The sequence below is a fragment of the Rhagoletis pomonella genome, unplaced genomic scaffold, assembly GCF_013731165.1.
Source record: "Rhagoletis pomonella isolate Grant_MI unplaced genomic scaffold, Rhpom_1.0 Rhpom_scaffold_00001, whole genome shotgun sequence".
NCBI lineage: Eukaryota > Metazoa > Arthropoda > Insecta > Diptera > Tephritidae > Rhagoletis > Rhagoletis pomonella.
This window is the reverse complement of record NW_023458555.1, coordinates 33,488,055-33,510,486: the sequence shown is the minus strand read 5'-3', so window position 1 is coordinate 33,510,486 and position 22,432 is coordinate 33,488,055. Positions and strand designations below refer to the sequence as shown.

General features: G+C 33.4%; 1 protein-coding gene and 1 long non-coding RNA gene across 2 annotated transcripts in view; both read right to left on the bottom strand.

Moving 5' to 3' along the window:
* LOC118742948 overlaps positions 1-22,432 on the bottom strand; it is a gene marked incomplete in the record, with an annotated part of 403,480 nt that overhangs the window by 42,984 nt on the left and 338,064 nt on the right. Inside the window, 1 exon segment of the mRNA XM_036475384.1 lies at positions 8,497-8,630. Coding sequence (XP_036331277.1) covers positions 8,497-8,630 — 134 coding nt within the window.
* Positions 14,539-22,432, bottom strand: part of LOC118743015 — a 104,753-nt gene continuing 96,859 nt past the window's right edge. Inside the window, exon 2 of the long non-coding RNA XR_004993415.1 lies at positions 14,539-14,591. This is a non-coding gene — a long non-coding RNA (uncharacterized LOC118743015). The remainder of the gene's footprint in view (positions 14,592-22,432) is intronic.

Below are 22,432 nucleotides of genomic sequence, written 5' to 3'. Positions count from 1 at the left end.
GTGGGTTTTTGGCGGACCTATAAATTATAGTTGCGATGAAAAAATGGTTAAATAAACAATTGGGTATTAACTGAACCAAGCTATTTTCTCGTCCTTTTTATTCCTTTGCTAATAAACTAATTCAAAGGATGAAAGAGAAAGGTAGGATGAACGAGTCTTATTCCAAGTTGAATTAAAATGTGTTGGTACTTATTTGAAAAAAAATTGCGACCTGAATGAATTTTTTTTGCATTATTAGATTCTCTTGAAAAGATTTTTAAATATTTTTATGCAGATTTTTCAAGCTTAATCTGTTTTGTCATCTGTTGGTATTTTTTTTTATTTAAAGTTCCTTAAGAAACTATTTTTATTCATAAAAAATCCATTTTTGGAGGTATTTTCAAATTGGTCCAGCTCACGTAAATCTTAATATTTTGCCGAAATACTCTGGTGGACGTCTTAAAATATAATAAGTTTTGTAATCCCGGCGGAAAACGGCAACTTTTTTTTTTGGTGATGCAGTCTAATGTACATTTGTTGTGTACACAACGTCAAGGCGAACAAACAATGAAAAATATTAAAAATTTCAAACCAATTTTGTTGTTTTTCCGCAGTGTATTTGTTGAAAAGGCTATAAAACACTTAACCCAGCCCCAAATTATGAACCAGGTAGAAAATATTGGATGATTCATTCCATAAAACAACAGCTTATGAAATCATAAAAATTTACAGAAAATTCTGGATTTTGTGCCGGTGAGAATACATGTTTCAAGTGTTGTTATTTTTCTGAGTTCCACTTTTATACAAATAAAAAAAAAAAATATTTAGCATTAATAAAGGCAAATTTTAGATTTCTTTGCTGCTGGCAACTTTTAGCGTGCAATTGCTTCTTTTTTTTTACAATTTTTCAGTTTTCATGCCTTTAAACTAGTTATAACTCTTATTTTTCTCATTGACACTTTAATGTGCTTTCTTACTATTTTTGCACAAATTTCGACAACTCTTCAAACCACTTTAATTAAAACGTAAATTTATATTTTCTCTTTTCTTGCCATTCAAATCTACACTTCCTTTTCTGCACTTTTAGCGAATAACACAGGAAGGGCAAAAAATGCCAATTTAGGTGTGTTGCCTTTTCGTATCGTTAGTTTGTTAGTTAACACGCGATCATCTCAACTCAACCAAACGCTTGCAATCATCACTGGAAACTACGAGTGCCTGACTATGGTAACTCGCTGCAATAGCGATCCAACAGATCAGCGTCGCTAGCGTCTACCTACTTATCGCTTTTTACTTTTTTCTTTTTGTTTCTGAAGAGCAGCAGTGCTCATAACCAGCTGTGCGGGAAACCTCACCTATCGAACAAATACAAAGAAAAACTAGGGATTCAGCGAGTAAACAAAAAGCCAACGAATCGGCATACATTTGTTCGAAGCGGTGGAACGATCCAACGTTCCACAGCTCTTCCAAGTGAGCAAGCAGCGTGATCAACAAGCCAGCGAGCCACTGGGGGAATGAGCGCGTAAGTTGACCCAACAACTGGAAATACATACAGTGACGAACAAAAGTATTGACACAGTAAATTTTTGGCAATATATGCAAGGTTTTTTTATTCTTATTTATTTTCGATAAATTTTTATCAATTTATAGTTCATACTACACCAAAAAACAAAAATAAAATCTCTAAAATTCAGATTTTTTAGTGGAAGGTGTTACTCATTTGCTCCATACAAAAGTAAAAAAAAAAAACAAATCGATTTTCTGGCAACTTCAAAATTTTTTATTATACTAAAAATGAATAGCCTATAAAACTGCATACTTAGAAATTTTATGAAAAATCTGAATAAAAAGTTGAAAATTAGTATTTATTAAATTTTCCTGAGTTTTGCACAAAGTTTAGAGAATTAATGTTTTTTGGTGTAGTATGAACTATATTTCTCTAAAAAAAAATTCGATAATAAATTAGAATATAAAACTTTGCATATATTTTGCGAAAAATTCACTGTGCCAATACTTTTGTTCGTCACTGTATGTATATATGTATGCCCATAAAAAAATTCTCAAAACACAGTCTAGGAAAGAGCAAAGAGGCATGGATGGTCGTTGTACAACTACAACTGCAACTCAACTAACGCCATAAGATATCCAATATAAACAATTGATTATAGCTACCAACTAGCTGGAATATGTTAATATCACACTTTAACGGAGCGATAAAGATCACTGGAAGGCGAATAAGTACAAAAAAGTGCAATGAAAGAGGACTATGAAATACCAGCTGACCGAGTTTTACCCAACTTAATTCACTGAAAACGTTTTGAGCGGTAAAGGGGAGGGGTTAAATAAATTTAATTATATCCACTTAGGCGTAAATATTGTACAACTAACATACATACATATGTACTTGTAGTTATAGACAACAAGCAACACTCTGCAATCGAAGAAACTTATGGCGTTTTCGTTTCTACAAAATATGTTGCCTTTTCATTGCCCGGTTGTTAGTGTTTGTGTTTAGAGGGCAATGAGAAGGTAACATTCTTCGGTAGAAACGAAAACGCAAATGAAAAAAAAAATAATAAAAATTAAGCAGCGTGGCAAGAACGCATTATCACTTTATTAACCAATTACAATAGTGTAAAAATATAAAAGCACTTGTACTAGTACTTGCTCATCGATAGGTCGAAAGCATTGCCGTGGCGGACTACATATGTACATATAACATAGTCCATATGTATGTTGTTACTTGCTTAGAACTAAGACGAAGTAGAAATGCAAATATTTACTCGTAATTGGTACTAAACATTTCTGTGGAGTGTTGTGGCGTGACGTGTTTTCTTGGTATGACTCAAGAATGACATACATTTTATTTTTTATTTTTATAGTATGATTTTATTTGCAGTTAATGTTTATTTTTGCTAGCTGCTAATTAGTGAATCTGCGCAAAAATTTTGAAAACGCAGGCCTTGCTCACGTAGGCATTTGACTAAAATAGCATATAATTTGTATACTTAGTATATTAATTTAAAGAGGGCAATTGTCGGCTACTTCTTGCGATTGTGAAAGAGTAGAATTTCATGCATAAAAAGCATAAAACAGAATCTCTTATCAAGTGAGAATTATGTACATATGTACACTGCCGGCAAAAAATATTGGCACAGCTGCTTTTTTACAATATACATATGCAAGAATTTTTATTGTAATATTTTTCTGTCAATTTTTTATAAAAATATGGTTCATTCCACAACAAAAAACATAAAAATATAATTTCTTAACTTTGTGCAAAACTCGCGAAAATTCAGCAAATTTTCATGCAAATTTTCCACTTTTTAAACCGATTCTTTTAAATTTTCTTGAGTACCTATGCAGATTTGTAACCCAATAATTTGTAGTCTAATAAAGTAGAAGTTCTAACTATCTACGAATTACCGTTGATTTTTGGCAATTTTTTTCCCCGCAGTCTCTTCCATAAAAAAAAACTTTCATTTTTTAAACTAGAATTTTATGAGCTACCAATTTGAATACTTAGAAAAATTCTAAAAAAAAACTGATAAAACTGTTGAAAATTTGCTGCAGTTTTGCAAGTTTTGCACAAAGTTTAGAAATTATAAATTTATGTTTTTTGTTGTGGAGTGAACCATATTTTTATAAAAAATTGCCAGAAAAATATTACAATAAAAATTGTTGCACATATTGTAAAAGAGCAGCTGTGTCAATACTTTTTGCCGGCAGTGTATATACCTATGTTGGAATTTCGTTTGGTGAAGCTGATAAAGAAACCTGTTAAAATGGATGGCAAGACGCGGAAATAGCGTTACTGTATTCTAGAATAATATCATTCAAGAGTTAAAAATTCGTTTTGAAGCGGAATAGGAAAGAAGATATTTCTATAGAGATTTTTTATTTAACTTTTTTATATCGTTACTATTTAAACTCGGGTTTCAGCTTATATTATATGTATCTAGTTATAATGTATACTTTAGGCCATATGAATAAAAATGAGCAATTGCTTTTGCTTAAAATTTCAAACCTTTTAATCGATTTATTCAAACAAAATTGAAGTAAAAACTGTGAAATTTTAAGAAAAAGCAATTGCTTAGTCATCTAGTTACTACGATCAAGAACGAGCCACTGTAACAAACATAATGTTCTGCAGGTTAAAATAGAAGCCCTGGTTTTATACAGGTGTGAATTCCAGAAGAGCTTGCCAAAAAAAAAAACTGAAAAAAAGTCTTCAATGTATATTAAAATATTTCTAAAGCATTGAAAAAAAGGTTGCTTCATTTCACTTGAGTTCTTTTTGAATTATCTATTTATAGGTTTGGAGTTATTTCATACTGTTGCGTAGAATTGTATAAAATAGGAGTTCCCGTAGCAAAAAGTGTTCTGAATTACGTTTATTTCGACATTAAAAAATTTAGTAATAATGTTTCGCTTGAGTCACAGTTTTCAAATGAGTAAATTAATTCTATTATTTACAATTGCCAACAATAGAAGAAATAAAAACCGAATTAGGTGCGGCTGCAAAGGGGGCTCAAAGGTGTGGGCACAATATGTGCCGCCGTTGAGTATTTCGTATTCTGCAACTTAACGGAAAATTCTTTATCTTGAAGTGATTATTTGTTTATTAGAAATGTTGAGCGTATTGGGTATGTGAATGTAATTTGTGGTCTAATAGCCAAATTAAAACGTTAGCTGAATCGAGACCATGAGAGCCACATGGGCCTATCTACATTTTTTTAAAAATAATATGAGAAAGAAGGATCTATAAATAATAAATACGTTCTTTTATTGCAAAGTTATTTGCAGCTAACTGATGCTACTTTTTATAGAAATGTATTTTTAGCTGTACCAAATTTTTTTTAAATGTCACTTAGGCTACTCTGGCTCTGAAGGCATCAATTGTAAAAATTAAAAAATAAGAATGCACCAAATGAAATTAGAAAAAAGAAATTATCTGGACCGGGATTAAAGGAGACCGTAGAATACTTTGTGTGATTGCCCAGCCCTCGCAATGATGAGGCTAAATTCACTGGGCAAACCATTACTGCAGAATAATTCAGAGTGTCTGCTGCCTGCCTGCCTCTGCACGAAGTGCTGAAATTTATTAAAGCCGACCAACGGTTGCGTAAGTTGTGGAATCAAAATGGCATAAACACTAAATTTGTAAAATTTTTGTAAAAAAAAATATATAATTTTTTTAATAACTTGTTTAAATATGTATGTAATAGAAGAAAACCATGCAAAAAAATTACTTCCGCCGGAAATCGAAGCTTCGAACAACATAAATTCGCAAATCAATTAAAAAGCTTCACACCACCCTGTTATAATACAATTTCAAAAGCTCAAAACGTTTATTTCCTGCCAAAGTTTAATAATGAAAAAACCACTATAGCTTTTTACAAAAATTAAGCTTGCAAATGACGCCATAGCAAGCACATGCCAAATGTTACCGACACACGCACATACATACATACATATCGTCGTTTAACGTACAAAACCGCGTATGTGAGGTTGCATAAATTATTTTCTAGAGAGTAAACGCACTCCCATTTCAAATGGTTCTCTTTTTTATAAAGCAATCGCATGCCTGGCTAGTATATTTCAGGACCAATGGATAAGGATTGAGCCAAGAGCTGGTGGGAGCAAATCCAATTTTTGGCAGCAAATGTCAGTTACGCTGTTCAGCAGAGTGACGTTGCGCGGTCTTGTACTTTAAACGACGGTATGTATTTGTGTATGAAAATAAAAAAAGTAGAAACAGTCAATAAAAACAGAACGAAAAACTAAATATGGCATTTGAGAGAGTACACCCATGCGTAATTGTGTGAGTGAGAAAATATTTATTTTATTAAAAAAGCAAAGGTATATCGCGAACAGTGACAGTGGTGGCGGGTTAACGAGATTGTTCTCTGCGCTATATTGAGACTTTCGTTTTTGCCTACTTTCCACATACATACTTTTCCTGTGGGTGGACGCCAACCAAAATGACCTTGGCTGTGAACATTTTGCACTGGTATTTATGTAGTTTGAAGTGCCGCGAATCTGTGCAATCAAGTTTTCACCCATTTGCAATATACATACGAGCATTGCAATCTACATACTAATACAATATGTACTAAGAGGGCATTAAATTAAGAATGTTTAAGCGTCTTTCAAACAGTGGGATTATATATATGTATGTACATATGATTACCATTCATGAACCAAAAATACAAGATCACCTAATCAAAGAAGCAAGAAAAAAGTATAAGAATGAAAACAAACAAAGAAAACGAAAAAGGCGCGGTGATTGAGTGCGATTAAATTGGTATTTATTATAAAATATACAAAGTGAAACTTGATGACAATTAGCAAAAAAAAGTTCATAAAATATGGTTTTCATGATTGAAAGTGTTTTACAATCGCATATCATTACCACGGGTCGATTTTTCAATGCCAACGTTCTGGCCACAAACGTGCACCCACTTTTCACGCAAATTTACGCCTTTTGGCAAACCAAACATACGCACAAACTTGTTCCGATCACACAGCACTTTATTTTATATCATAGATATGTAATAAACCAAAATTTATAATTAAAATCGCTGCAGAAAACACATTCAATCGCTAAAAAATCACTACGAAGAGGTAGAAGACGGTGTAAACAAAACCGAAAAACGTCAAAAACGCTACGAAAACTTTTTTCTGAAAATCGATTACAAATACAACGATGGCTGATTAGGTGATCTGTAGTCGTTGGTTCATGATTACCATCCATACATACATCTGTACATATGTAGATATGTATGCGTATTAGGGCTGTGCGATTATTCGATTACTCGAGCAAGTTTTGATTACTCAAAACGATGATTAATCGAGTTACTTGAAATATGATTACTCAAAAAAATTAATTTTGCTCGTTAAAAGAGTTTGCTTTGGAAAATGCTTATTTTCTTTTTTATATTCTGTATATGAAAAAAATATATAAATAAAGTATGTATTTCATTTTAATTTTTGAAAACAGAAATGTTTTTTTCAAAGTATCAAGGAACTTCAACTGCTTTATATGTATGTATGTAAAGAGTACTTTGAAATGTTCATTACTCATTTTATTCATAATGTTGATTAATCATAAAGCAAATTACTCAAATATTTTTGTTTTTGGTTAATCAAAATCTTGATTACTCGAGTAACTGAACTTTTGAGTAATCATAATTTCCAATTAATCGAATAATTGAGTTATTTACTTTATGATTAATTAAAATTTTGAATAATCAATTAATCGCACAGCCCTAATGCGTATGGTTTTGTGGGTTTATTGCATTTCCATGAAAAGCTATAGACAGAACTATGTACATTTATGAATTAAATGGTATTTTTTTTGCAGAATTAAAAAAAAAAATTGCATTGGTTCTCTGAATGGTTTTGTTTTCCACCAAAAAATTTTAAAAGCTCTTGAGTTGTTCTATATTTGCTACATTTAAAATTTGCACAAAATTGCATTCATTTTTTAAATTAATTTTTTTTAACCAAAAAATTTTAAAAGCTCTGGGTTCTTCTTTCGAAAGGGTATAAACAATCTATGTGGTTGCCATTATCTCGCCCACTGATGAAAATTCATCAAAAAACTATGAAGCAGAAAATTTCAAGGGAGTGTAAATTAAAAGTGGCACTGGTAGTATAGGGTGTGCATTAGAGTGGATCGAAAAAAATAAATAAAATTTTCGAATATAAAATCTTAATACTGCGGAAAAGTTGCGTAACATGATCACATTGAACCGATCGGATAATATTTACGGTCGTTCCGAGGGCTTAAAAGTTTCAGAAAATCTCCCAAATTATGGTTTCTTTATTTAAAGGTGCAAGTCGGGATTTTTTTTTCAAAAATCAACGCATCTTGAAACTTGCACTTTATTACACTAAAATTTAATGGGCTACAAAATTGCATACTCAAAATCTTTCTGGAAAGACTTTAAAACAAAGGCTCCTGGCGCTACCTTGAAAATTATTCGATCCGGACAACGGTTCAATGTGATCATATTACGCAACTTTTCTGCACTATTGGAATTTCGAAATCGAAAAATTTATTTTTACGCTCCATCCTAGTATGCATTAGGTACTTAAAAATATCAATATCTAAACTTAGTAAGGGACATCCTCTTTTTTTCTGCTACGCACAAAATAAAGATATCCACGAAAATTTCAAAACTTAAAAAATAGGGTATGTTTTTTTTTTTAATGGAAATTTTATAAATTTGACATATTACCGAAACTGATTGCTGCTCACTGAGTTAAAGCTGGTCAAAGTCAAAATTTTGTTGAATTTTTGCGAGTTAAAAAAAGGAAAATATTAAATATTGCCAAACATAAATATTTTAAATGTAGAAATTTTCGTGAATGTCTTTATTTTGCTCGTAGAACAACTGTAATAGCTATGCGCCCGTCTTTGCAACAATACCATCTGCATCAAATGTTTCATAAACCTTATTTAAGCTCTTTAAAAGTAGCATTTAACAAAAAATAGTTTTTGCAACTCACCCCTCTGGAATCACGGAATAATATGGCGGCATGATGTGGATCCAAAGTACCGTCTCCACGTAAGCCTCGACTAGCTGCACCCAAAGAAGCACGTCGTTTCTCCAAATCGGCTGAAGCGCGTCGCATGTGAGCACCTAATTGCATGGAATATTAAAAAATAAAAATATTTAAAATTTGTATAATAGTTTGCGAATGAATAGTTATACTCAAAGCATGTAGTGTTAAATTAAAATTACAACAAGTAACCGCTTGGCATAATAAAGTAGTAAAAGTTAAATCGTAAACGATTTTAGTGTGCTGTAAAAAGAACGTATGTATGTATGTATGTACGTAGATAACATAGTTACACAATCAATGTGGATAGCAAAAACGTGAACAAGCAAAGTTTCAAAGTTTAGCTTTCCAGCTGACGTCAGCTAGCAGTAACACCACTTCCGTGCTTTTTTTTCGCAACTTACTCTACACCTCCACCTCCACCTCTTGCCGTGTGTATCTCAAAAATTTACCTTCTTTCACAATCTTCTCATAGATTTTGTATGTCGCATCACAATCCTCCAATATCCGATTCGGTCGACTCAGCGTATTCACATCCAAACTCTTCGAACGCGAACGGAAGTTCTCTTGCGGATCATTTTGCGGCGACGTACAAACGCTGTTGGTGTCATGTGATTTGCGTGGCCAAATGTGCACTTTCTTGGAGAATTGTTTCAACATCTCCTGTATAGAATGATGATGGTGATGATGATGATGATGATGCTGGCCATGGGGATGATGCTTTGATTTCTTATGTTCGCTACGCGGCAATGAATTATCGCTATCCTCATTGGTGCTTAAACTCTTCGCAAAGCTGCTATTATCAAAACGTTGTTTATATGACGAGCTGCCATTGTCCATGGAGTGGTGTCGTGTCTGCGCCGCATTATAATCGTCCAGCGATGTATAGGCGGCGCCCACTCGATGGAAAATTGAATTGATGCTCGGTCGTTCTGGGGTACGCGCACTGCTCGCACCTGTATGGGTGAAGTACTGATGATCGCCTTGCGATTCATAGATGTCATCGAGATCATGTGGGAAGTAGCCAGCACCCTGTGTGGAGACTGGCGGCGAACTGGAACATTCGTTCGAGTAACGGCGTAGGCTCTACAAAATTGGATGTGATTAGATAAATTTCAATTGACAAATGAAAATTGCTTAGCAAATTACGCTTACAGCATATACGGCTGGGCTGTGAGATCGATCGAAGTAGTTACGTTTCGAGGAGGCTTGTTTGAAACTGTTGCTATAACTTTCGTAGGAACTGCGTGTCATGTTGCTGGCATTCGATGGCGAGTTGCGGTAGTGATTGTTGAGCGATTTATTGCCTTCGGGTACAGGCTGAGGGCTGGAGGACTGTAGCAATTTATCGATTACCTTTTCTGGAATGTGTTGGAGGTAAGTATGTGAAAAATATGTTCGAAAGGCGTACCGAAATGTGGATCGGAGAAAGGAATGTGCGCCAGAAAAAACCTAGCAATTTTTTTTTTTTGCTAACATAGCCACAATAAATTGGGATATTGTTGAACTCTTAAATTTTGGGAAATATTTACGAAGCAGATATCGATTTCTATTAAGTCTCTTTTGGACGAAAGCATGGCCATTAACTCTTATACAAAGAAGTAATTGAGAGATCCGCACACTATTTTGTGGAAATCGCTACAAACTTTCTACACCGACGACTCACAGACTGAATGATTCAGTAAAGCTCAGCGGATGCTGTCAACAAAAGAACCAAGTGTTTCCTGAATAGGCCAGAAGGAAGGCTTGAGCTACGCAGCATCATGAAGACGGCATATAGGTACCACATGTACATAGGTAACATCGATGACCCAATGTGTACATCTAGCTTGGAGGATGAATGTAACGGGTGATTTTTTTGAGGTTAGGATTTTCATGCATTAGTATTTGACAGATCACGTGGGATTTCAGACATGGTGTCAAAGAGAAAGATGCTCAGTATGCTTTGACATTTCATCATGAATAGACTTACTAACGAGCAACGCTTGCAAATCATTGAATTTTATTACCAAAATCAGTTGGCAGAAAATCCGCTTTTTTATCGACAAATTTTGTTCAGCGATGAGGCTCATTTCTGGTTGAATGGCTTCGTAAATAAGCAAAATTGCCGCATTTGGAGTGAAGAGCAACCAGAAGCCGTTCAAGAACTGCCCATGCATCCCGAAAAATGCACTGTTTGGTGTGGTTTGTACGCTGGTGGAATCATTGGACCGTATTTTTTCAAAGATGCTGTTGGACGCAACGTTACGGTGAATGGCGATCGCTATCGTTCGATGCTAACAAACTTTTTGTTGCCAAAAATGGAAGAACTGAACTTGGTTGACATGTGGTTTCAACAAGATGGCGCTACATGCCACACAGCTCGCGATTCTATGGCCATTTTGAGGGAAAACTTCGGAGAACAATTCATCTCAAGAAATGGACCGGTAAGTTGGCCACCAAGATCATGCGATTTGACGCCTTTAGACTATTTTTTGTGGGGCTACGTCAAGTCTAAAGTCTACAGAAATAAGCCAGCAACTATTCCAGCTTTGGAAGACAACATTTCCGAAGAAATTCGGGCTATTCCGGCCGAAATGCTCGAAAAAGTTGCCCAAAATTGGACTTTCCGAATGGACCACCTAAGACGCAGCCGCGGTCAACATTTAAATGAAATTATCTTCAAAAAGTAAATGTCATGGACCAATCTAACGTTTCAAATAAAGAACCGATGAGATTTTGCAAATTTTATGCGTTTTTTTTAAAAAAAAAAGGTATCAAGCTCTTAAAAAATCACCCGTTACATATGTATTTAGAATGGACCAGCTACATTCTGTTCTACAAGGCAGTGCACTAAAAAAGTGTTTTTTTTTTAGAGTCACTCCCTTCTCTCGCCAGAAAAAAAAAACGGTAAAGCATTCTTCTTGGATTTATTTCAATCAACGGAGTCCCAAAAATAAGTGCAATTAGAAATAAATCAAGTATTTGAACAATTTTAGCCTTACTTAGGCGAAAAAGTACCGAAATTGCCCATTTTTTCATTGTCATATTTTTTTTTTAATAACTTCGGGAAGTTTTTTAATAGTATGTTCATGTTAGAGACAATGAGAGTTGGCATCATATACAATATACCTGTGAAGTTTCAAGAGTGTGCCACCAAATAAAAATAAAAATGGCAGCATGCAGAATATCTGTCGCAGCTATTTTGTAATTTTTAATATTTAGCGATTTTTTCCGTTTAAAAACTTAAGTTACATCAAAATTTTAATATTAAACGGTGAAAATCTTCTTCTTGCTAAAGCGAACCCATCTAGAGTAATGAAACTAGTGCGCCACCAAATGAAAAAAAAAAATTTCATTGCTTATCCAATGGCTATAATTTACGAAACAAAAATTTCAATTTTGCAATTTTTATTGGCACACTCAAAATTCATTCTAAATTTGTTACATATATGAATATACATATATATTCACCAAGAATACTGTATAAAAATATTCCACGCCAATATTTTATTTATATATTTATTATTTAAAAAATATGACTTTTTAAGTTAAGGCCTGTAAGTAAACTTGTTAGCTGACTGTGATGGTGCTACGCATACATTACATACACAACTACGGATATACGAGTACAAGTTGTTATTTTTACTTTTTTCGCGATGAAATCTTGTTCTTTATGCAAAACTGAGGATAATGCATTGTCTGAGAAAAGTGTCACACCATTTTCGGCCAAAAACTGGTTTTGTATGTATGTACATTAGGGTGGTCCTTGGAATATCAACATTTAAATTTTGTATGGAGCATCCCTAGAAAATGTCAAAATTTTAAATATTTTTTTTTTTGAAAAAAAAAACAAAAGTGTACTCCATGATGTTGATATTTTTTTACGACAAAATTTTGTCGAATTGTTCCGAATTAGGAAAAAAAAAAATTGTTTCAAATTCTGGGAGCGATCCCTAAAAATTTGTTTTGAATTTTTAGATTTCCGTGGAAGGAGTGCACCATGATCTTGATGTTTTAAGGGCCACTCTAATGCACATAAGGTCCTCTCTCTCTGTCAGAAGTTACCATTTTTAATAGAAAGCGATCCCATACTTTTAGTGTTACTTTCTCGCTCTGGTCGAATTTTTATTTTTTGACAGTTTTACGAGGCTTAGTCTGAGGACAATGGGAGCGGACCTATAAATAAAGTCCGAGCATGAATACCCCTAACATTACTGAGCTCCTGCCTAGTTTGTAATCTTGCTCCGATCCATTCCTGCCGCTCTGCAGTATTTCACTTACCCTGCGACCAATTTGGCGATTTGGAGTTGGTCGACGAACCCGAACTGCTGCCCGAGTCAACGCTATGCAAGCGAATTGTTGTGCCATTATTGCTGCACGAATCGTTGCTGTCGTCGTAGCTAATGCTGTCGCGCGGATAACTATTGCGAGCGCCAAAAGGTGAATGGTTGTTGTGGTGCGCATGATGGCTGGAGCAGGCACTATCTGCGCTCAGCTGTTTTTCGACAGCATGCTGTCGATATAAATGCGTTATGCCATGCATATTTAGATGAGTGTATTGCTATTGATATTTTTATTTGTTTTTATTTTTGCTGTTTTATATACGAGTATATATTTGGATTTTTATTTAATATTTCTAAGTAACTTAGATTTTCTTTTTGAATGATTACGTATTATATTTAACTTTGTTAAATTATTAAAAAAATTTCACAGCAAAAATTATGAAATCACACTATGCAGCGGGGTTTAAAGATTGCATTAAAAAACTTAAATATTCTTTTTGTAGCATACAAATACGGGCGAAGTTATGAGCTTATAAAATCACAAATTGCAATCACGTTTTGTCTGGGTTTAGTTTCTGTTTGATTTAGAAGTTTTTGTTTTTTATGTTTTTTTTCTTTGCTGCTTAAAGTCACATATTGTTATTGTTGTTTGCTTACAGTTAAATTTAACTCAAATGATGTAAAACACGTTTTTTGTTTCAATACTTCAAATCAGCATTTGCTGACAGGGTGACGGCCAATGTCGGTCACCTTGCAATTTACTTTTACACTTTTGCAATTGCAATTGTTGTTGTAGTTGTTGTTGTTGAGTTTAACACAAAAATCGCTGCTATGCATTTGCACAACAAAAAAAGAGTTGCTCATTAATTGCTGCAGCAGAGCAAATAGTTTTTTTTTTTTGTTGCTGCTCCTACGCCGTGAACGTTGTGTTGTTGTTGCAGTCGCCCGCCCACTCGTTATCACAAATGACAACGAACCAGGGAACGAGTGAACTGTAAGAAAAAATCAGGTCGAATAGCCGGCATCCGATTTCAAAAGCAACATACACTAACAAAAACGGCTGTGATAGTGTTGTTGTGGAGCCTCAATACTCCACCAACGGTTTAGGTAGTTAGCGTTGCCGTTGCAGTGCTTGCGCTCTCACTACTACGAGTACTTCTCAGTTACTTCACTGTTTATATTCGTTCGCTCACTTCCGCTGTCCGTTTACTATGAGTACTTGGAAAGCATAGGCTCACAAATGTAATGTAAAGTGGACTGCACGAATGCAGACTGTCGTGTCGTGTGGTTGTTGAAATGCACACTTGCACAATTTTTTTGTATTTAATTTTTGTTTTTTTGTTTTTCAGCTTGCGGTTGCACTCGCTTTATTGCATTTGTTACACCACTCGTAGCAAATACGACTACTATGTTGGCCGCGCCGCTATATTATTGCCAATGCCGCAGTTGACTTTAATGTCGTCGCTGCTGGCTTTGCTGTTGGTTTCTCCTGTTGCGTTGCTGCAGTTGGTTGCTGATTCTGTTATAAGTGCACCATGTGGTGGGTTGCCTGTATTGGTATTGCTATTCAATAACAGCAGCTACAACAATGTTTATTTCACTGCGCTCGCTCGCCTTTTTTGCGGTTGCCACTGCCAATGCAGTTCGTCGATATTGTAATCTGCCACGATTTTTGTTGATTCTGTTATTTCTACGAATACTTCAACTATGATTCGTGTTTTTGTTGTTGCACTAAAGTTGTACGTGCTGCAGTTGTCAAAGTGACAGTTGAACGACCTGTAAGTAAGTCAAAGTTGTAGACAACATAAAATTGTTTGTGATTATTTGTTTCGTTTGTACGAATACACTCTCCCTCTTTCTCTGTTTCTCACTGTGTGTGTCGTGTCTGTTAGCCGCTTTTATGTATTTATGTATTTACGTATGTATGTACATACATTTGTAGATATGGATATAAATAAGTTAAGGCAGAAACGTAAGTATTTTCACTGGTTTTTCGAACATTTTCATTTTATTGCGAATACATATGTACATATGAATTGGCAGCGGAATTCATTGCAATAAAATTAAAAAAAATGCTATGCAATACAATGAAATTAAGGAAAAAATACCTATCGGTATCTTAATGCAGAAAGGCCTTAACTTATCTAATAATTTTCTTTCGAAATTCAGCGTTGCACAAAAGTCGGCAGATTACTCACTAAGGACCTACACTTCCAGCAAAAAGTATTAGCACAGCAAATTTTTCACAATATACTATGCAAACGTTTTTTTTTCTAAGATTTTTCCGCCAATTTTTTTTTAAATATGGTTCATTCTACACATTTTTATAAAAAATTGGCGGAAAAATATTAGAGAAAAAATTTTTGCGTATACATATTGTGAAAAATTTTCTGAGCCAATACTTTTTGCCCCCTGTGTATGAAAATTGGAAAACAATTACTACATCAACAAATTAGTTTAAGTGTTCAATAAAAACCGATATTTAGAAGAGATTCGCAAAGATTTTATTTTTTTTTATAAAACTTTATAGCTAATCCGTAGAGAAACATACATACACTAGGCGACAAGTGTACACCTTATTCTATTATAATATTCACAATTATTTTCATGAAACATTTTTCGCATTTATTATTTATGAAAATATAGTTCATTCTAGAATATAAACCATATAATTCAAATTTCACACTTTATATAAAGTTCACAAAAGTTAAAAAAAAAATTTCATCAAAATTTTCAACTTTTTATTCAGAATTTCGGCTAAATAGTCCCGTTGATTTTTGAGAACCGTTTTTTTTTGTGACGGATTTTTGCAGTTTTCAATAAAAGCATGAATGATGAAATAAAATTTGGGGGACCGTTAGCAATAAAATCTAAAAAAAATTAACGCCAGTTTATGTAAATTGGATTTGTAATGTATGTATATAAAAGAAACGCAAAATCCGTCTCCAAAAAAAAAAATCTCAAAAATCAACGCGATTTTTAGCAGGTTGAAACTTGCACTTCATTAGACTAAAATTGAATACAAAACTGTTTATTCGAAAACTTTCTAAAAATTCTGAATGAAAAGTGGAAATTTTTGATGGATTTTTTTTGAATTTTTGTGAAGTTAGTATAAAGTGTGAAATTTTGATTTATATGATTTATATTATATAGTGAACTATATTTTTATAAATAACAGGTTAAAAATAAAAATTCTGCAACTACTTGAACCAAACCTCTATATCCCATAACGTAAGGTTCGATGTCATTTGAAGGTCGAATAGGGAAAAATTCATTGAATAAACCTGAACTCATGCAAGTAAATAGCCATTATGATTTTATGTAAGAAAATATCCTGCCACGTAAAAATTAGCATACCTGTATTAATATTTTTTTCAATCGAAAACTTTTCAGCTCTTCTAAAAATGTTTCATTTTCAGTTAGTTTAATACTTTTAAACTAAAGCTTTCTTTACACGTTTTTCGTTGGACAAAAATATTGAAATACTTCACATAAATGGTGCTTAATTTATTTAAATTCGACTTTTGAAACAGATGGCAACCCTTCTTCAAAAATATGTTCAAATTTTAAACCTCTTTCGCCCCACTATGTGTTTAATCTATTCCTATTTCAATTAGGTTATGAATTATGAATTATGAAAGGTGGCAACCCCCTTTCCAAAACCTAGAAAATATTTCAAATATTAGTCAGAGTTATAAGTAATTCGAATGCCAAACTTCATCTAAATTTGCTCAGCAGTTTCTGGTTGAAGAGATGTCTCGCATGGTATTGGTTTTTCAAATCACCCTGTACGACTAAAAAGTTCTAGCTTCAAAAAATAAAAACTTATTGCATATCTAAAGGCCCTTTAATTTAACCACTGATTTTGACAATCGAACACGCGGTTCAGATATGATGACATTCACAAAAAATGCCTTCGCATATAAATATGACCTTTCGAGTAAGCGGCAACCCTAATCGAAAATATTTTCAAACTAATGCTTTTTTTAAACTCTTTCGTTTCACACTCATATTTTGATATTTCATATAACTTGTGCATAATTTAAATAAATTTGACTTTCTAAACAGGTGGCAACCCTCTTACATATAGTTAAGAAATAAAGCCTTTTTAAACCCATCTTAATTGACAGCCACCCTTTAATAATTAATTTAACTTATTAAATAACTTGAACTTAATTTTTTCAACATGTGGCAACCCACTTCAAACACCCTAAACATATTCTTAATATTCAGGCTAAGCATTTATTAACATTCTCACGTTTGACTACCATATTTTATTGTATATTATACTTAACTTTAATTAAAATCGACTTCTTAAATGGGTGGCAACCCTTTTAAAAAACCTTGCGATTCACGTTGTGATATAAATATGTACATATGTATATTTCAATTACCTAATTTCCTTAATTCACGTTGAATCTCACTTTTAAAAAGATGGTTTAGAAAGAAAGCACTCTCAAAACCCTTTCGATTGATACCCATATTTCAATAATTCATTTGATTGATTAAATAATTTGAGTTAAATTTTTTAACAGGTGGAAACCCTTGCATCCTACAGTCCTTACATATGATATATTTATGCCTAGGACCATCGGCGTAGCCAGGATGAAATTTGGGGGGGGGGGGGGGGGGGGGTCTCGACCCTATTAAGCTGGCATTTCACGGTACTATTTTATATACATATATAAGGAAAATTTGAAAGTTAGGGGAGGGCTCGAGCACCCCCCTGCCCCTACCTGGCTACGCCCATGCCTAGGACTTTAGTCTGAAATATCCAGGCATAATTTGCGGGGTACTCTATTGCTTATGCGATTTATGAATTGATGATTTATTTGAGATTGTTTATGTATAAGTGCATACATATGTACATACATATTTCCCTATAGAGTTCGTTTCTCAACATCCAATCATGTTTATTTATTTTAACATATGAATTTCAAATTATTTTCTATCGATTAAACAACACCTTATCAACACACCTTATCAAACTTAACCTAGTTTTAAACAATTTGAAAGCAAATTAAGAACAAATTAATCAATAGTACGCAAAACTAACAAATTTAGCTGTACATACATAAGTGTGTACATTAGGGTCGTCAAAAAAAGTAAAGTCGGAATTTTGATGCTATCACCCCCCAAGGATTGTTCTATATCGTAAAAAGTATACCCCTATTTTTTATTTTGAGATCGAAAAAATATTTGGAGGTCGCTCAAAGCGCTTTCCTTGTATTTTATATGGAGTAAAAATGTGTTTCGTAGAAATGGTATAAAATTTTTTTAAATCAATATTTTTCGATCGGAAAACTCACGTTCTCTTCAGGAGACTTTCAATAGTAATCCCATTTTTTAATACTAACGATTTTTTATTCAGACTTTACTTTTTCACATGCATTTCTGGACCAACCTAGTGTACATATGCATGCACGTACACGCGCACTGTTAAGAATCAAATAATTTTTTGTCTACCCCAAATATAAAATTAGATGACTCAGATAATGTGCTTGTGTGAGAAACCGCGGACATTGATATGAAATTTCACATATGTGCTTATGTACATATGTATGTACGTATGTACTTCAATGAACCGATTTTTAAAACAGATTACTTAAATTACTTTTTGTTTTTTGCTTTTTTATAAATGTATTGGTTGTTAAATACCTACTACATACTTAGTATAGCAACGAAGGCCATTGGCTTTGCAATAAGTGAAAAAAAAATTGTGTTTCGTTTTTCATTAAATTATATATTTAAACAATCGAAATGTTAAAAACACACATAAATAGTAAGCAATTCTGTCTGAGGACGTCAGAGCGGCCGGCAGGTAGGCGCTGGCAGTGGCGGCACATTGCGGGGAGTGTGGCGATAATTTGCGAAAAAGCGCTCGTGTCGCTTTGCACGCACGCCTGCCAGTCTGCCCTGTTGGCTAAGTAAATGAATAAAATGTACAATATATTTATAAAAACATTTTATGTGTAAAAAGACATACATACATACTACATGCTTGTACATACGCACAAATGCATTTATGTAGAATAACGTTGTTTCGATCTCAGAAAAAAACAAAACAACTTATATAAGTATCTATGTATATCTTTTGCGTACATTTCTGTGCATTATTTACGACTTGTATTTAACTTTTTAATCATTTTATACATTGTATGATAATAAGTAGGCTTTTGGCTTGGCTTTTTTACTCCACTCTGTATTTCGTTGTATGGAAACTCTGACAGAAATACCATGTCCCATTCCACAATAAGATGTAAATTAATATAAGAATAAAAGCAGCAAATAAGTCGTGAGGAAATATGTAAATATGTGAGCAGCACGTGTACTTGAAGGCCTTCTTGTTTCTGCCTCCGTTTTTCGTAAGATAAAAGAAAACCCAGTACGTGTTGACCTAATTTGTTTACAACGCACCAGCGCGAATTTTAAAATCGACGTCTCTTTTCGTGCGAGATATTTATGAGAGATGTCCCAAGTAAGTCAATGCGGCATTTACTTGCGCAGGCATTTACTTGCGCTAGCATAAATCTTAAAAATTAATTCCGCAAAGCTTAATTCAGCAAAGGCATAGACAAACGGCAGCGTTGATCTGGTTCAGCTCGTACATTCGGAATTAATTGCAGTTGATCCCAGAGTTAATTACCAATTAATTAATTACCAGTGTTATTTCGGCGGAAAAATTTAAATTTGAATAATAAATCGGTTCATGAGTATTCCTGAAATGTATGAGGCTGTACCACTGTAACCCGTCTTGATAACCATCGATTGATTTGTCGACAAATAGTTTGGAAAAAAATACCGCTAAACCTTATAGGAATACGTAACTACGAGTACGAATTCAATGACAGATCTTTTGACGGTCGCGATAGTAAAGCTTACTTCTGCTTATAACGTTATAATCATAGCAAACAGCTATTTCACTTTTCATCGGGCGATTCATTGATAAATACTTTCCTTTTAGATCTTATTAGATATATATGTATGTCAACTTGCATTAAGAATATCATCATTATATGTATGAACTTAATTACATATGTGGAAACATGTGACAACAGCTTTACACATACATTTGTAGTATGTATAAATAAAAGCTGTTTACACTGATTAGCGAGTACATCATAATTAAAGCACGAAAAATAAGACACGATTACAAATTGTGAACGCTTTAAAAGTAAAGAAAATAAAGAAAATATTTAACTAAATTTACAAATAGGCTGCGTTATCACGAGCGCGATTTAATAAGTAAATAAACAATATGCACACACACACTGCATACATACATATATCGCACTCTAAAGCAAAAACAGGCACAACTCAAAAACTCCAAATGTCGAGGAAACGAAAAAAACTGTTGATGTTACGCACGTTTTTTTTTTGCAGTTAGTGATGCGCGGAAATATTGGCGGACGATACAAATATGGTCCGTAAACTTTTTTATGGGAAAAAATTAAATTTCGAGTTGTGGCTGTTTTTGAGTTAGGATGCACATATATATTAAGTGCTCTGGAGGATAGTTGGACAGCTGGTTGACGCGTAGATATGCACGTTTGCATTGAAGTAGACTGAAAGTGGGCGGTTGGGTGTGTCAGTTGGTAGGCATGTTTTATTTAAGTATGTAGATTTTGTTACTTTTTTTATTTATTATGCAACATTAAAATTTATGAGCTTTTCTCCTGTATTTTGAATTCTTAACGAAATCTTTAAGAGCACCTTATTTAGGTAACGATTTTTTTACGATTATTCAGAGAAAATTATATGAAGTGAAAGTAAAGAAATTTCTGTACGAAAAATAAAGACAATTCTGAAAAAAATCTGCAAAAAAATTCTTCGCAAATTTCGTAAAAGTATCGAAGTGTGCACAGTTTATTTCCTTTCAGAAAATTCGACAAAAAATCGGACGAGATATTTGCGAATTCCTTAAAATTTCTCTACAATTCAGAATACTCTGAAAAAATGGTTTGCAGGGACCTTACAAGCAAAGAAAAAAAGTTCGCCGTATATGTAGTAGTATTTTTGAAGGCAATTTCGTAAATTTTTTCAAATTATTTTTTTCGAACAACTATATTCTGAAGGATTTTTTTTTGTAATGAGATTAACTAACTGACAAACAGAAAATCGAACTTCTCTTCGAATAGAAATACTTCCAAAGCAAAAGTTTAGAGATTTTTAAGCTTTAATTTACTGATATTAGGGTGGTACATTAGTACTAAAGTACTAAAGCTCAATGAATTCAGGAATAAAAACGTGTCTCTCGACCCTTGTTTTCGAACAAAAAAACTATATTCTTTTCCGAGACTGCCTTGCAAAAAATACTTTAGATTCGAATGTGTGCGCGAAATTTCATTTCTGGTACGGTGTAATGCACAAACACACGTAATTGTACATTTATAATAAAAAGTACTCCTTTCTTTCCAATCTTTATCGTATTATCCTCGCTTCTATCTGACACAGTAATTACAAAAGGTATATTATCATAGTGAGATAATTCGATTTGGTATCGCTTGCAATCTAACCCAAGCGAGTTTACCTAAATTCTGCTATGAATATGGCTGTTTAGTTTTTCTTAGCACTTTTACGTCCCCTTGCTACGATACAAATATAGAAACAGTTCTCTTCAAGTGTTGGTTACCATATTTTTTTCACTGGTTAAAGTGCTTCTATTAATTTTTCCCAACTATACAGCATTCTTTTGATATGTTTTTTTTTTCATTTCCTATTATCATCACAAACTTACTAAAAACACAATAGCACTCAGCTACTATAGTTGATAAGAAGTAGGAGCCCAGCGAATAGAGAGAGGCGGACAACGTCAACGGTACCTGATAAAGGCAGTTGTTACTTCATATATGTATGTATGCATGCTTGTGTGTAGCTATATACATATGTAGTATGTATTTATGTACATACATACACATGTTTGCTCGCTATAATGACGTTGCCTATCAGCATATTTGTAAAAAAAAAACACCAGAGTTCGCGATAGGCCGTGGTACAGCGATATTAAATATTATTAAATGCCTGTGGCTTTAAATATTACACAGTGCAATAAAACACAAATTTTTACAAAAAAAAAAGTAAGCGAAATTTTTTCCAAATTTTTTTCTTGATACAGAATTGCATCTAAATGCTCTAGGGACACTTTTGCATCAAAAAGAAAATTTTTGAAAAATATGTTTGGAGGTTAGGGCTCGATATATGTATGTATGTATGTACTTCGTATGGTTATTCTATAATACTTCAGGCAATTATTGTTGATACATGCTATTTCTAAAAAAGAAATTTGTACATACTTGCACATATGCATTGCATAAGCAGCTAGTCTCTTTGCATATAATTTTTTTTTCTTGTGCTAAAGTTTTGTTGAACAGTGTCATTTAAAAAAAAAAAACAAAACAAAAATTAATTAATTACGTTAATAATGCATTCGGTTGCAAATCAAGTTTTCTTATTTATTTTATGTAATTATTTTTCTCTGCCCAGCAATTTATATTTATATACACATTTTTGATGTATGTATGTTTTCACATGATAATAAAATGCTATAATTAAATAAATGTACATAGGCTTTTATTGCAGCACTGATTGCAAAGTTCACTTGGAGTTTATGGAAAAAA